This window comes from Lepisosteus platostomus, chromosome 18, assembly GCF_059453375.1.
Source record: "Lepisosteus platostomus isolate fLepPlt1 chromosome 18, fLepPlt1.hap1, whole genome shotgun sequence".
In the NCBI taxonomy this organism is placed as follows: domain Eukaryota; kingdom Metazoa; phylum Chordata; class Actinopteri; order Semionotiformes; family Lepisosteidae; genus Lepisosteus; species Lepisosteus platostomus.
This window is the reverse complement of record NC_142628.1, coordinates 16,963,465-16,978,224: the sequence shown is the minus strand read 5'-3', so window position 1 is coordinate 16,978,224 and position 14,760 is coordinate 16,963,465. Positions and strand designations below refer to the sequence as shown.

The window sequence follows — 14,760 nt, the reverse complement described above, 5'->3', positions numbered from 1 at the left end:
GGGCAGCAGGAGAGAGGAGACGCTGGGAGTGGGGAGGGCAGCAGGGGAGAGGAGACGCTGGGAGTGGGGAGGGCAGCAGGAGAGAGGAGAAGCTGGGAGTGGGGAGGGCAGGAGAGAGGAGAAGCTGGGAGTGGGGAGGGCAGGGGAGAGGAGACGCTGGGAGTGGGAGGGCAGCAGGAGAGAGGAGAAGCTGGGAGTGGGGAGGGCAGCAGGAGAGAGGAGACGCTGGGAGTGGGGAGGGCAGCAGGAGAGAGGAGACGCTGGGAGTGGGGAGGGCAGCAGGAGAGAGGAGACGCTGGGAGTGGGGAGGGCAGGAGAGAGGAGAAGCTGGGAGTGGGGAGGGCAGCAGGAGAGAGGAGACGCTGGGAGTGGGGAGGGCAGCAGGAGAGGAGACGCTGGGAGTGGGGAGGGCAGGAGAGAGGAGACGCTGGGAGTGGGGAGGGCAGCAGGAGAGAGGAGACGCTGGGAGTGGGGAGGGCAGCAGGAGAGAGGAGACGCTGGGAGTGGGGAGGGCAGCAGGAGAGAGGAGAAGCTGGGAGTGGGGAGGGCAGCAGGAGAGGAGAAGCTGGGAGTGGGGAGGGCAGCAGGAGAGGAGACGCTGGGAGTGGGGAGGGCAGCAGGAGAGAGGAGACGCTGGGAGTGGGGAGGGCAGCAGGAGAGAGGAGAAGCTGGGAGTGGGGAGGGCAGCAGGAGAGGAGAAGCTGGGAGTGGGGAGGGCAGCAGGAGAGAGGAGAAGCTGGGAGTGGGGAGGGCAGGAGAGAGGAGACGCTGGGAGTGGGGAGGGCAGCAGGAGAGAGGAGAAGCTGGGAGTGGGGAGGGCAGCAGGAGAGAGGAGAAGCTGGGAGTGGGGAGGGCAGCAGGAGAGAGGAGAAGCTGGGAGTGGGGAGGGCAGCAGGAGAGAGGAGAAGCTGGGAGTGGGGAGGGCAGGAGAGAGGAGAAGCTGGGAGTGGGGAGGGCAGCAGGAGAGAGGAGACGCTGGGAGTGGGGAGGGCAGCAGGAGAGAGGAGAAGCTGGGAGTGGGGAGGGCAGCAGGGGAGAGGAGACGCTGGGAGTGGGGAGGGCAGCAGGAGAGAGGAGAAGCTGGGAGTGGGGAGGGCAGGAGAGAGGAGAAGCTGGGAGTGGGGAGGGCAGCAGGAGAGAGGAGAAGCTGGGAGTGGGGAGGGCAGCAGGAGAGAGGAGACGCTGGGAGTGGGGAGGGCAGCAGGAGAGGAGACGCTGGGAGTGGGGAGGGCAGCAGGAGAGGAGACGCTGGGAGTGGGGAGGGCAGCAGGAGAGAGGAGAAGCTGGGAGTGGGGAGGGCAGCAGGAGAGAGGAGACGCTGGGAGTGGGGAGGGCAGCAGGGGAGAGGAGACGCTGGGAGTGGGGAGGGCAGCAGGACAGAGGAGAAGCTGGGAGTGGGGAGGGCAGCAGGAGAGAGGAGACGCTGGGAGTGGGGAGGGCAGCAGGGGAGGAGACGCTGGGAGTGGGGAGGGCAGCAGGGGAGAGGAGACGCTGGGAGTGGAGAGGGCAGCAGGGGAGAGGAGAAGCTGGGAGTGGGGAGGGCAGCAGGAGAGAGGAGACGCTGGGAGTGGGGAGTGCAGCAGGGGAGAGGAGACGCTGGGAGTGGGGAGGGCAGCAGGGGAGAGGAGAAGCTGGGAGTGGGGAGGGCAGCAGGAGAGGAGAAGCTGGGAGTGGGGAGGGCAGCAGGAGAGAGGAGACGCTGGGAGTGGGGAGGGCAGCAGGGGAGAGGAGACGCTGGGAGTGGGGAGGGCAGCAGGGGAGAGGAGAAGCTGGGAGTGGGGAGGGCAGCAGGACAGAGGAGAAGCTGGGAGTGGGGAGGGCAGCAGGAGAGAGGAGACGCTGGGAGTGGGGAGGGCAGCAGGAGAGGAGACGCTGGGAGTGGGGAGGGCAGCAGGAGAGGAGACGCTGGGAGTGGGGAGGGCAGCAGGGGAGAGGAGACGCTGGGAGTGGGGAGGGCAGCAGGGGAGGAGACGCTGGGAGTGGGGAGGGCAGCAGGGGAGAGGAGACGCTGGGAGTGGAGAGGGCAGCAGGGGAGAGGAGAAGCTGGGAGTGGGGAGGGCAGCAGGAGAGAGGAGACGCTGGGAGTGGGGAGGGCAGCAGGGGAGAGGAGACGCTGGGAGTGGGGAGGGCAGCAGGGGAGAGGAGAAGCTGGGAGTGGGGAGGGCAGCAGGAGAGGAGAAGCTGGGAGTGGGGAGGGCAGCAGGAGAGAGGAGACGCTGGGAGTGGGGAGGGCAGCAGGGGAGAGGAGACGCTGGGAGTGGGGAGGGCAGCAGGGGAGAGGAGACGCTGGGAGTGGAGAGGGCAGCAGGAGAGAGGAGAAGCTGGGAGTGGGGAGGGCAGCAGGGGAGGAGACGCTGGGAGTGGGGAGGGCAGCAGGGGAGAGGAGACGCTGGGAGTGGAGAGGGCAGCAGGGGAGAGGAGAAGCTGGGAGTGGGGAGGGCAGCAGGAGAGAGGAGACGCTGGGAGTGGGGAGGGCAGCAGGAGAGAGGAGAAGCTGGGAGTGGGGAGGGCAGCAGGAGAGAGGAGACGCTGGGAGTGTGAGGGCAGCAGGAGAGAGGAGACGCTGGGAGTGGGGAGGGCAGCAGGAGAGAGGAGACGCTGGGAGTGGGGAGGGCAGCAGGGGAGAGGAGACGCTGGGAGTGGGGAGGGCAGCAGGGGAGAGGAGACGCTGGGAGTGGGGAGGGCAGCAGGGGAGAGGAGACGCTGGGAGTGGGGAGGGCAGCAGGGGAGAGGAGACGCTGGGAGTGGGGAGGGCAGCAGGAGAGAGGAGAAGCTGGGAGTGGGGAGGGCAGGAGAGAGGAGAAGCTGGGAGTGGGGAGGGCAGCAGGGGAGAGGAGACGCTGGGAGTGGGGAGGGCAGCAGGGGAGAGGAGAAGCTGGGAGTGGGGAGGGCAGCAGGGGAGAGGAGACGCTGGGAGTGGGGAGGGCAGCAGGAGAGAGGAGAAGCTGGGAGTGGGGAGGGCAGCAGGAGAGAGGAGACGCTGGGAGTGTGAGGGCAGCAGGAGAGAGGAGACGCTGGGAGTGGGGAGGGCAGCAGGGGAGAGGAGACGCTGGGAGTGGGGAGGGCAGCAGGGGAGAGGAGACGCTGGGAGTGGGGAGGGCAGCAGGGGAGAGGAGAAGCTGGGAGTGGGGAGGGCAGCAGGGGAGAGGAGACGCTGGGAGTGGGGAGGGCAGCAGGAGAGAGGAGAAGCTGGGAGTGGGGAGGGCAGCAGGGGAGAGGAGACGCTGGGAGTGTGAGGGCAGCAGGAGAGAGGAGACGCTGGGAGTGGGGAGGGCAGCAGGAGAGAGGAGACGCTGGGAGTGGGGAGGGCAGCAGGGGAGAGGAGACGCTGGGAGTGGGGAGGGCAGCAGGGGAGAGGAGACGCTGGGAGTGGGGAGGGCAGCAGGGGAGAGGAGACGCTGGGAGTGGGGAGGGCAGCAGGGGAGAGGAGACGCTGGGAGTGGGGAGGGCAGCAGGAGAGGAGACGCTGGGAGTGGGGAGGGCAGCAGGAGAGGAGACGCTGGGAGTGGGGAGGGCAGCAGGAGAGAGGAGAAGCTGGGAGTGGGGAGGGCAGCAGGAGAGGAGACGCTGGGAGTGGGGAGGGCAGCAGGAGAGAGGAGAAGCTGGGAGTGGGGAGGGCAGCAGGGGAGAGGAGACGCTGGGAGTGGGGAGGGCAGCAGGGGAGAGGAGACGCTGGGAGTGGGGAGGGCAGCAGGGGAGAGGAGACGCTGGGAGTGGGGAGGGCAGCAGGAGAGAGGAGACGCTGGGAGTGGGGAGGGCAGCAGGAGAGGAGACGCTGGGAGTGGGGAGGGCAGCAGGAGAGAGGAGAAGCTGGGAGTGGGGAGGGCAGCAGGGGAGAGGAGACGCTGGGAGTGGGGAGGGCAGCAGGAGAGAGGAGACGCTGGGAGTGGGGAGGGCAGCAGGGGAGAGGAGACGCTGGGAGTGGGGAGGGCAGCAGGAGAGAGGAGACGCTGGGAGTGGGGAGGGCAGCAGGGGAGAGGAGACGCTGGGAGTGGGGAGGGCAGCAGGGGAGAGGAGACGCTGGGAGTGGGGAGGGCAGGGGAGAGGAGACGCTGGGAGTGGGGAGGGCAGCAGGGGAGAGGAGACGCTGGGTGTGTGAGGGCAGCAGGGGAGAGGAGACGCTGGGAGTGGGGAGGGCAGCAGGGGAGAGGAGACGCTGGGAGTGGGGAGGGCAGCAGGGGAGAGGAGACGCTGGGAGTGGGGAGGGCAGCAGGAGAGGAGACGCTGGGAGTGGGGAGGGCAGCAGGGGAGGGGCAGCGGCAGGAGACGCTGTGCAGGAGCCCATCAGCACAGCGCCTCGGAGCGCGGAGGGGTGGTGAATTCCTGAGAGGTGAGCTGTGTGTGGGAGACGGCCTGCAGTTTCGGCTGAGGGAGAGGTGGAGGGGGTGGGGAACGTTCCTGAGAAAGTGGAAAACATCTTCCTGTGCCAGTGAAGTCAGGAGAGGCAGAGGGACTGAGCCACAGTCTGCGCCCCCCAGTGTCCACTGTGGGCTCTGGAGTGGGGCAGGGCTGACCCACAGTGTGGACACAGCAATACAGAGCTGTACTGGTGCACACTCACTGTCCGTCCTTCTCTCTCTCCTCCAGTCAGTGTGTCTGTATGAACCCCTCTCTCTCAGTGCAGTGTTAATGTACTGGAGTGTCCAGTCAGTGTGTCTGTATTAACCCCTCTCTCTCTCAGTGCAGTGTTAATGTACTGGAGTGTCCAGTCAGTGTGTCTGTATTAACCCCCCTCTCTCTCAGTGCAGTGTTAATGTACTGGAGTGTCCAGTCAGTGTGTCTGTATGAACCCCTCTCTCTCAGTGCAGTGTTAATGTACTGGAGTGTCCAGTCAGTGTGTCTGTATTATCCCCTCTCTCTCAGTGCAGTGTTCATGTACTGGAGTGTCCAGTCAGTGTGTCTGTATTAACCCCTCTCTCTCAGTGCAGTGTTAATGTACTGTAGTGTCCAGTCAGTGTGTCTGTATGAACCCCTCTCTCTCAGTGCAGTGTTAATGTACTGGAGTGTCCAGTCAGTGTGTCTGTATTAACCCCTCTCTCTCTCAGTGCAGTGTTAATGTACTGGAGTGTCCAGTCAGTGTGTCTGTATGAACCCCTCTCTCTCAGTGCAGTGTTCATGTACTGGAGTGTCCAGTCAGTGTGTCTGTATGAACCCCTCTCTCTCAGTGCAGTGTTAATGTACTGGAGTGTCCAGTCAGTGTGTCTGTATGAACCCCTCTCTCTCAGTGCAGTGTTCATGTACTGGAGTGTCCAGTCAGTGTGTCTGTATTAACCCCTCTCTCAGTGCAGTGTTAATGTACTGGAGTGTCCAGTCAGTGTGTGTGTATTAACCCCTCTCTCTCAGCGCAGTGTTAATGTACTGGAGTGTCCTGTCAGTGTGTCTGTATTAACCCCTCTCTCTCAGTGCAGTGTTAATGTACTGGAGTGTCCATTCAGTGTGTCTGTATGAACCCCTCTCTCTCAGTGCAGTGTTAATGTACTGGAGTGTCCAGTCAGTGTGTCTGTATTAACCCCTCTCTCTCCCAGTGCGGTGTTAATATACTGGAGTGTCCAGTCAGTGTGTCTGTATTAACCCCTCTCTCTCTCAGTGCAGTGTTAATGTACTGGAGTGTCCAGTCAGTGTGTCTGTATTAACCCCTCTCTCAGTGCAGTGTTAATGTACTGGAGTGTCCAGTCAGTGTGTGTGTGTATTAACCCCTCTCTCTCTGTGTGCAGTGTTCATGTACTGGAGTGTCCAGTCAGTGTGTCTGTATTAACCCCTCTCTCAGTGCAGTGTTAATGTACTGGAGCGTCCAGTCAGTGTGTCTGTATTAACCCTTCTCTCTCTGTGTGCAATGTTCATGTACTGGAATGTCCAGTCAGTGTGTCTGTATTAACCCCTCTCTCTCTCAGTGCAGTGTTAATGTACTGGAGTGTCCAGTCAGTGTGTCTGTATTAACCCCCCTCTCTCTCTCAGTGCAGTGTTAATGTACTGGAGTGTCCAGTCAGTGTGTCTGTATTAACCCCTCTCTCTCTCAGTGCAGTGTTAATGTACTGGAGTGTCCAGTAAGTGTGTCTGTATTAACCCCTCTCTCTCTCAGTGCAGTGTTAATGTACTGGAGTGTCCAGTCAGTGTGTCTGTATTAACCCCTCTCTCTCAGTGCAGTGTTCATGTACTGGAGTGTCCAGTCAGTGTGTCTGTATGAACCCCTCTCTCTCTCAGTGCAGTGTTAATGTACTGGAGTGTCCAATCAGTGTGTCTGTATTAACCCCTCTCTCTCCCAGTGCAGTGTTAATGTACTGTAGTGTCCAGTCAGTGTGTCTGTATGAACCCCTCTCTCTCAGTGCAGTGTTAATGTACTGGAGTGTCCAGTCAGTGTGTCTGTATTAACCCCTCTCTCTCAGTGCAGTGTTAATGTACTGGAGTGTCCAGTCAGTGTGTCTGTATTAACCCCTCTCTCTCTCTCAGTCCCATGCCCACCTATCGCGTTGACGCCGATAAGGGGTTTAATTTCTCGGTGGCCGATGACTCCTTTGTCTGCCAGAAGAAGAACCACTTCCAGGTCACAGTGTACGTCGGCATGCTGGGAGACCCCAAATACGTCAAGACCAGCGAAGGGCTGCAGCCAATAGACTGTTTCTACCTCAAACTGAACGGAGTGAAGGTGAGAGGGAGATAGAGGCACACCGCCCCCTGCTGGCTTGAAAACAAACAGACACATCGATGTACTCGCTGACTGACTTCATGTGTCGCTGTGTTGCAGCTTGAAGCCATGAACCAGTGTATCAACATCGAGCAGTCCCAGTCAGACCGCAGCAAGAGACCCTTCAAGCCCGTCCTGTGAGTGAGCGGGCCTGGGCGCCCCGGGGCAGAGGGGCAGGAGAGCGAGAGAGTGGGGCAGGACGGAGGGGCAGTCAGGGAGGGCAGGGACAGAGACCCAGAGGAGCGCGTGTGAACAGGGGGAGAACTTGCGTCAGAGTCGTCTCCGGGCTCAAATGCCTGTCTGGCGCTGAGGGGCCAGAAGGACAAAGCTCGTTACAGAGATGACGACAAGGGGAGCTGACTCAAGTGTTTAAAATCCTCAGCGTCGCTGAAAGACTCAAACCTCAGCACTTCTCCACAGTCCACAGTGAGCCAGAGCACGTGGGTGGAAACTGTGTGGAAATGCATGTAAAAATTAGAACTGAGGGCAATTCTTTACACTCGAGGTGGTGGGGGCGTGGAACAAGCCACCCAGCTGTGTTGTGAAAGCTGATGCTAAGGCTTCTTTCAGCAACCAGCAGTCTCCCGAGGCAGATGGGGGACAGTGAGGGAGAGTGAGGCAGAGGGGGAACAGTGAGGGAGAGTGAGGCAGAGGGGGGACAGTGAGAGAGAGTGAGGCAGAGGGGGGACAGTGAGGGAGAGTGAGGCAGAGGGGGGACAGTGAGAGAGAGTGAGGCAGAGGGGGGACAGTGAGGGAGAGTGACGCAGAGGGGGGACAGTGAGGGAGAGTGACGCAGAGGGGGGACAGTGAGGGAGAGTGACGCAGAGGGGGGACAGTGAGGGAGAGTGACGCAGAGGGGGGACAGTGAGGGAGAGTGACGCAGAGGGGGGACAGTGAGGGAGAGGGAGGCAGAGGGGGGACAGTGAGGGAGAGTGAGGCAGAGGGGGGACAGTGAGGGAGAGTGACGCAGAGGGGGGACAGTGAGGGAGAGTGAGGCAGACGAGGACAGTGAGGCAGAGGGAGGACAGTAAGGGAGAGTGAGGCAGAGTGGGGACAGTGAGGGAGTGAGGCAGAGGGGGGACAGTGAGAGAGAGTGACGCAGAGGGGGGACAGTGAGGGAGAGTGAGGCAGAGTGGGGACAGTGAGGGAGAGGGAGGCAGAGGGAGGACAGTGAGGGAGAGTGAGGCAGAGTGGGGACAGTGAGGGAGTGAGGCAGAGGGGGGACAGTGAGAGAGAGTGAGGTAGAGGGGGGACAGTGAGAGAGAGTGACGCAGAGGGGGGACAGTGAGGGAGAGTGAGGCAGACGAGGACAGTGAGGGAGAGTGGGGCAGAGGGGGGACAGTGAGGGAGAGTGAGGCAGACGAGGACAGTGAGGGAGAGTGAGGCAGAGTGGGGACAGTGAGGGAGTGAGGCAGAGGGGGGACAGTGAGAGAGAGTGAGGCAGAGGGGGGACAGTGAGGGAGTGAGGCAGACGAGGACAGTGAGGGAGAGTGAGGCAGAGGGGGGACAGTGAGGGAGAGTGAGGCAGACGAGGACAGTGAGGGAGAGTGAGGTAGAGGGGGGACAGTGAGAGAGTGAGGCAGAGGGGGGACAGTGAGAGAGAGTGACGCAGAGGGGGGACAGTGAGGGAGAGTGAGGCAGAGGGGGGACAGTGAGGGAGAGTGAGGCAGAGGGAGGACAGTGAGAGAGAGTGAGGCAGAGGGGGGACAGTGAGAGAGAGTGAGGTAGAGGGGGGACAGTGAGAGAGTGAGGCAGAGGGGGGACAGTGAGGGAGAGTGAGGCAGACGAGGACAGTGAGGCAGAGGGAGGACAGTAAGGGAGAGTGAGGCAGAGTGGGGACAGTGAGGGAGTGAGGCAGAGGGGGGACAGTGAGAGAGAGTGAGGCAGAGGGGGGACAGTGAGGGAGAGTGAGGCAGAGGGAGGACAGTGAGAGAGAGTGAGGCAGAGGGGAGACAGTGAGAGAGAGTGAGGTAGAGGGGGGACAGTGAGAGAGTGAGGCAGAGGGGGGACAGTGAGAGAGAGTGAGGTAGAGGGGGGACAGTGAGAGAGTGAGGCAGAGGGGGGACAGTGAGAGAGAGTGAGGTAGAGGGGGGACAGTGAGAGAGTGAGGCAGAGGGGGGACAGTGAGAGAGAGTGACGCAGAGGGGGGACAGTGAGAGAGAGTGAGGCAGACGAGGACAGTGAGGGAGAGTGAGGCAGAGGGAGGACAGTGAGGGAGAGTGAGGCAGACGAGGACATTGAGAGACAGTGACACAGAGGGGGGACAAAGCCAGAGTCACAGTGATAAGTGTTTTCCAGGGTGTCAGTCCCCCCGGAGCAGGTGACCAAGGTGACAGTCGGGCGACTGCACTTCAGTGAGACGACAGCCAATAACATGAGGAAGAAAGGAAAACCCAACCCTGACCAGAGGTAAGAACACAGAAATACACACTGCCCAGCTCTGACCAGAGGTAAGAACACAGAAATACACACTGCCCAGCCCTGACCAGAGATCATAACACAGAACTACACACTGCCCAGCCCTGACCGGAGATCATAACACAGAACTACACACTGCCCAGCCCTGACCGGAGATCATAACACAGAAATACACACTGCCCAGCCCTGACCGGAGATCATAACACAGAAATACACACTGCCCAGCCCTGACCGGAGATCATAACACAGAAATACACACTGCCCAGCCCTGACCGGAGATCATAACACAGAAATACACACTGCCCAGCCCTGACCGGAGATCATAACACAGAAATACACACTGCCCAGCCCTGACCGGAGATCATAACACAGAAATACACACTGCCAAGCCCTGACCGGAGATCATAACACAGAAATACACACTGCCCAGCCCTGACCAGAGGTAAGAACACAGAAATACACACTGCCCAGCCCTGACCAGAGATCATAACACAGAAATACACACTGCCCAGCCCTGACCAGAGGTAAGAACACAGAAATACACACTGCCCAGCCCTGACCAGAGGTAAGAACACAGAAATACACACTGCCCAGCCCTGACCAGAGGTAAGAACACAGAAATACACACTGCCCAGCCCTGACTGGACATAATAACACATTAATACATACTGTCCAGCCCTGACTGGACATAATAACACATTAATACATACTGTCAAGCCCTTACCAGAGGTAATAACAGGGTAATACACACCCCTTTCCTGATCAGGGGTATTAACAGGGTCATACACACTGCCCTTTCTTGACTAGAGGTAATAACAGGGTCATACACACTGCCCTTTCTTGACTAGAGGTAATAACAGGGTCATACACACTGCCCTTTCTTGACTAGAGGTAATAACAGGGTAATACACAATGTCCTTTCCCGATCAGAGGTAATAACAGGTCATACACACTGCCCAGCCCAGTGCGTGTGACAGAATGTCTTGCTCTTGCAGGTACTTCATGCTGGTCGTGGCTCTCCAGGCTCAGAGTCGCAATCAGAGCTTCACTGTGGCAGCCCAAGTCTCGGAGAGGATCATCGTCAGGGTAACTGTTGGTAACCCCTGTGTCTCTCTCTGCCAGCCCCTGTGTGTCTCTACCGGCCCCTGTGTGTCTCTACTGGCCCCTGTGTGTCTCCCTGCCCCTGTGTGTCTCTGCCTGCCCCTGTGTGTCTCTGCCTGCCCCTGTGTGTCTCTGCCAGCCCCTGTGTGTCTCCCTGCCCCTGTGTGTCTCTACCGGGCCCTGTGTGTCTCTACCGGCCCCTGTGTGTCTCTACCGGCCCCTGTGTCTCTGCCAGCCCCTGTGTGTCTCTGCCTGCCCCTGTGTGTGTCTCCCTGCCCCTGTGTGTCTCCCTGCCCCTGTGTGTCTCTACCGGCCCCTGTGTGTCTCTACCGGCCCCTGTGTCTCTCCCTGCCCCTGTGTGTCTCTGCCTGCCCCTGTGTGTCTCTGCCTGCCCCTGTGTGTGTCTCCATGCCCCTGTGTGTCTCCCTGCCCCTGTGTGTCTCTACCGGCCCCTGTGTGTGTCTCCCTGCCCGTGTGTGTGTCTCCCTGCCCGTGTGTGTGTCTCCCTGCCCCTGTGTGTCTCTACCGGCCCCTGTGTCTCTCCCTGCCCCTGTGTGTCTCTCCCTGCCCCTGTGTGTCTCTACCGGCCCCTGTGTGTCTCTAGTGGCCCCTGTGTGTCTCTAGTGGCCCCTGTGTCTCTCCCTGCCCCTCTGTCTCTCCCTGCCCCTGTGTGTCTCTAGTGGCCCCTGTGTCTCTCCCTGCCCCTGTGTGTCTCCCTGCCGCTGTGTGTCTCTGTCTCTGCCCATCAGCTGAAGGTCTGTCTCTGCTCCTCCTCCTCTGCCTTCCCTCCACCCTACCGCTCTCCCAGGCCTCGAACCCGGGTCAGTTTGAGAGTGACAGCGAGGTGCTGTGGCAGCGCGGACAGCTCCCGGACTCGGTGTTCCACCACGGCCGTGTGGGCATCAACACCGACCGGCCGGACGAGGCGCTGGTCGTCCATGGTAACCTGAAGGTCATGGGGTCCCTGGTGCACCCCTCTGACATCCGCGCCAAGGAGAACGTGCAGGAGGTGAGACTGATGGACACACAGTCTGATGGACACAGTGAATATTCTCTCTCTCTCTCAGGTGGACACACTGTCTGATGGACACAGTGAATATTCTCTCTCTCAGGTGGACACACTGATGGACACAGTGAATATTCTCTCTCTCAGGTGGACACACTGTCTGATGGACAGTGAATATTCTCTCTCTAACTCAGGTGGACACACTGATGGACACAGTGAATATTCTCTCTCTCTCAGATGGACACACTGATGGACACAGTGAATATTCTCTCTCTCAGATGGACACACTGATGGACACAGTGAATATTCTCTCTCTAACTCAGGTGGACAAACTGATGGACACAGTGAATATTCTCTCTCTCTCTCAGATGGACACACTGATGGACACAGTGAATATTCTCTCCCTCAGGTGGACACACTGTCTGATGGACACAGTGAATATTCTCCCTCTCTCTCCTCAGGTGGACACCACTGACAATTTGAAGCGGATCTCTCAGATGCGACTGGTTCAGTATCAGTACAAACCTGAATTCGCCGCTACTGTGGGAATCGAGACCAGTGCAGAGACAGGTACCCCCAAACCTGCGGCAGGCAACTCCATCACAGTTAAACCCACACCTGAGACAGGTAGCCCCATCACAGGTAACCCCACACCTGAGAGAGGTACTGTAGCCCCATCACAGGTAACCCCACACCTGAGACAGGTAGCCCCATCACAGGTAACCCCACACCTGAGACAGGTAGCCCCATCACAGGTAACCCCACACCTGAGACAGGTAGCCCCATCACAGGTAACCCCACACCTGAGAGAGGTAGCCCCATCACAGGTAACCCCACACCTGAGAGAGGTAACCCCACACCTGAGAGAGGTAGCCCCATCACAGGTAACCCCACACCTGAGACAGGTAGCCCCATCACAGGTAACCCCACACCTGAGAGAGGTAACCCCATCACAGGTAACCCCACACCTGAGAGAGGTAACCCCATCACAGGTAACCCCACACCTGAGAGAGGTAACCCCACACCTGAGAGAGGTAACCCCATCACAGGTAACCCCACACCTGAGAGAGGTTACCCCATCACAGGTAACCCCACACCTGAGAGAGGTACTGTAGCCCCATCACAGGTAGCCCCACACCTGAGACAGGTAGCCCCATCACAGGTAACCCCACACCTGAGAGAGGTACTGTAGCCCCATCACAGGTAACCCCACACCTGAGACAGGTAGCCCCATCACAGGTAACCCCACACCTGAGAGAGGTACTGTAGCCCCATCACAGGTAACCCCACACCTGAGACAGGTAGCCCCATCACAGGTAACCCCACACCTGAGAGAGGTAACCCCATCACAGGTAACCCCACACCTGAGAGAGGTACTGTAGCCCCATCACAGGTAACCCCACACCTGAGACAGGTAATTCCAGACACAGGATTTCTCAGGGCAGTGTTGAGTCACTGTACACCAGAAAGACACACAGCGTTTCTCAGAGTCTGAAGAGAGACCATGTGCCACCTCCACACTGACCGGATGACCAGGTGTCCAGATGGCCAGGTGCCCAGGAGACCAGGTGTCCGGGCCAGTGTGGTTCTGATCCGGCGTGTGTCCTGGCTCCGCAGGGGTGATCGCACAGGAGGTGCAGGAGATCCTGCCCGAGGCCGTGAGGGAGGGGGGCGATGTGGTCTGCGCCAACGGAGAGACCATCCAGAACCTGCTGGTGGTGAACAAGGTGAGAGCGCCCCCCGCTGGCCCCAGGCGGCCCCCCGCCGCCGGCGCGCGCTGACCGGCCCGCTCTCGCCCTCTCTGCAGGAGCGCATCTTCATGGAGAACGTGGGAGCTGTGAAGGAGCTCTGCAAGCTCACGGACAACCTGGAGACCCGGATCGATGAGCTGGAGCGCTGGAGCCACAAGCTGGCCAAGCTGAGGAGACTGGACAGCCTGAAGAGCACCATGAGCAGGGGCACAGCGAGGTGAGGGACTGGACACTGACCAGTGAGACTGGACAGCCTGAAGAGCACCATGAGCAGGGGCACAGTGAGGTGAGGGACTGGACACTGACCAGTGAGACTGGACACTGACCAGTGAGACTGGACAGCCTGAAGAGCACCATGAGCAGGGGCACAGTGAGGTGAGGGACTGGACACTGACCAGTGAGACTGGACAGGCTGAAGAGCACCATGAGCAGGGGCACAGTGAGGTGAGGGACTGGACACTGACCAGTGAGACTGGACACTGACCAGTGAGACTGGACAGCCTGAAGAGCACCATGAGCAGGGGCACAGTGAGGTGAGGGACTGGACACTGACCAGTGAGACTGGACAGGCTGAAGAGCACCATGAGCAGGGGCACAGTGAGGTGAGGGACTGGACACTGACCAGTGAGACTGGACACTGACCAGTGAGATTGGACAGCCTGTAGAGCACCATGAGCAGGGGCACAGTGAGGTGAGGGACTGGACACTGACCAGTGAGACTGGACAGCCTGAAGAGCACCATGAGCAGGGGCACAGTGAGGTGAGGGACTGGACACTGACCAGTGAGACTGGACAGCCTGAAGAGCACCATGAGCAGGGGCACAGCGAGGTGAGGGACTGGACACTGACCAGTGAGACTGGACAGCCTGAAGAGCACCATGAGCAGGGGCACAGCGAGGTGAGGGACTGGACACTGACCAGTGAGACTGGACAGCCTGAAGAGCACCATGAGCAGGGGCACAGTGAGGTGAGGGACTGGACACTGACCAGTGAGACTGGACAGCCTGAAGAGCACCATGAGCAGGGGCACAGTGAGGTGAGGGACTGGACACTGACCAGTGAGACTGGACAGCCTGTAGAGCACCATGAGTGGGTGGACAGTCAGGTGAGAGAGTGGACGGTGACCGGGAGACTGGACAGTCAGGTGAGAGAGTGGACGGTGACCGGGAGACTGGACAGTCAGGTGAGAGAGTGGACGGTGACCGGGGGACTGGACAGTCAGGTGAGAGAGTGGACGGTGACTGGGGGACTGGACAGTGGCCTGAGGATGTCCGGGGCAGTAGGGGCAGCAGAGCGAGAGATTGATCTCTCTGGGAGGAGGATGACTGTGTTGCAGTGATGGAACACTCCCTTCTCTTGCAGCCAAGCAGGAAGTCAATTCAGCCGAGCAGGAAGTGGGCTGCAGAGGAAAAGGCCTGTTAAATCAGGAGTCAAGGTAGGTCAGTGTGGACTCACTGTGTGTGAGCAGGTGTGGACTCCCTGTGTGTGAGCAGGTGTGGACTCACTGTGTGCCAGCAGGCTGTGTGTGAGCAGGTGTGGACTCACTGTGTGCCAGCAGGCTGTGTGTGAGCAGGTGTGGACTCCCTGTGTGTGAGCAGGTGTGGACTCACTGTGTATGAGCAGGTGTGGACTCCCTGTGTGTGAGCAGGTGTGGACTCCCTGTGTGTGAGCAGGTGTGGACTCACTGTGTGCCAGCAGGCTATGTGTGAGCAGGTGTGGACTCCCTGTGTGTGAGCAGGTGTGGACTCCCTGTGTGTGAGCAGGTGTGGACTCACTGTGTGTGAGCAGGTGTGGACTCCCTG

At 59.8% G+C, this 14,760-nt stretch overlaps 1 protein-coding gene across 40 annotated transcripts in view; it reads left to right on the top strand.

Annotated features, from left to right (window-relative positions):
- myrf (myelin regulatory factor) overlaps positions 1 to 14,760 on the top strand; it is a 73,129-nt gene that overhangs the window by 42,925 nt on the left and 15,444 nt on the right. For all 40 annotated transcript variants that reach the window (XR_015928126.1, XR_015928110.1, XR_015928105.1 and 37 more), the window contains 9 exons: positions 6,448 to 6,643; positions 6,743 to 6,819; positions 8,981 to 9,091; positions 10,096 to 10,186; positions 11,010 to 11,210; positions 11,669 to 11,777; positions 12,825 to 12,934; positions 13,015 to 13,175; positions 14,321 to 14,393. Coding sequence is in view for 6 of the 40 variants with exons in the window: in XM_088611340.1 (XP_088467466.1) it covers positions 6,448 to 6,643; positions 6,743 to 6,819; positions 8,981 to 9,091; positions 10,096 to 10,186; positions 11,010 to 11,210; positions 11,669 to 11,777; positions 12,825 to 12,934; positions 13,015 to 13,175; positions 14,321 to 14,393 (1,129 nt within the window). In the remaining 34 variants the exon portion in view is untranslated. The remainder of the gene's footprint in view (positions 1 to 6,447; positions 6,644 to 6,742; positions 6,820 to 8,980; positions 9,092 to 10,095; positions 10,187 to 11,009; positions 11,211 to 11,668; positions 11,778 to 12,824; positions 12,935 to 13,014; positions 13,176 to 14,320; positions 14,394 to 14,760) is intronic.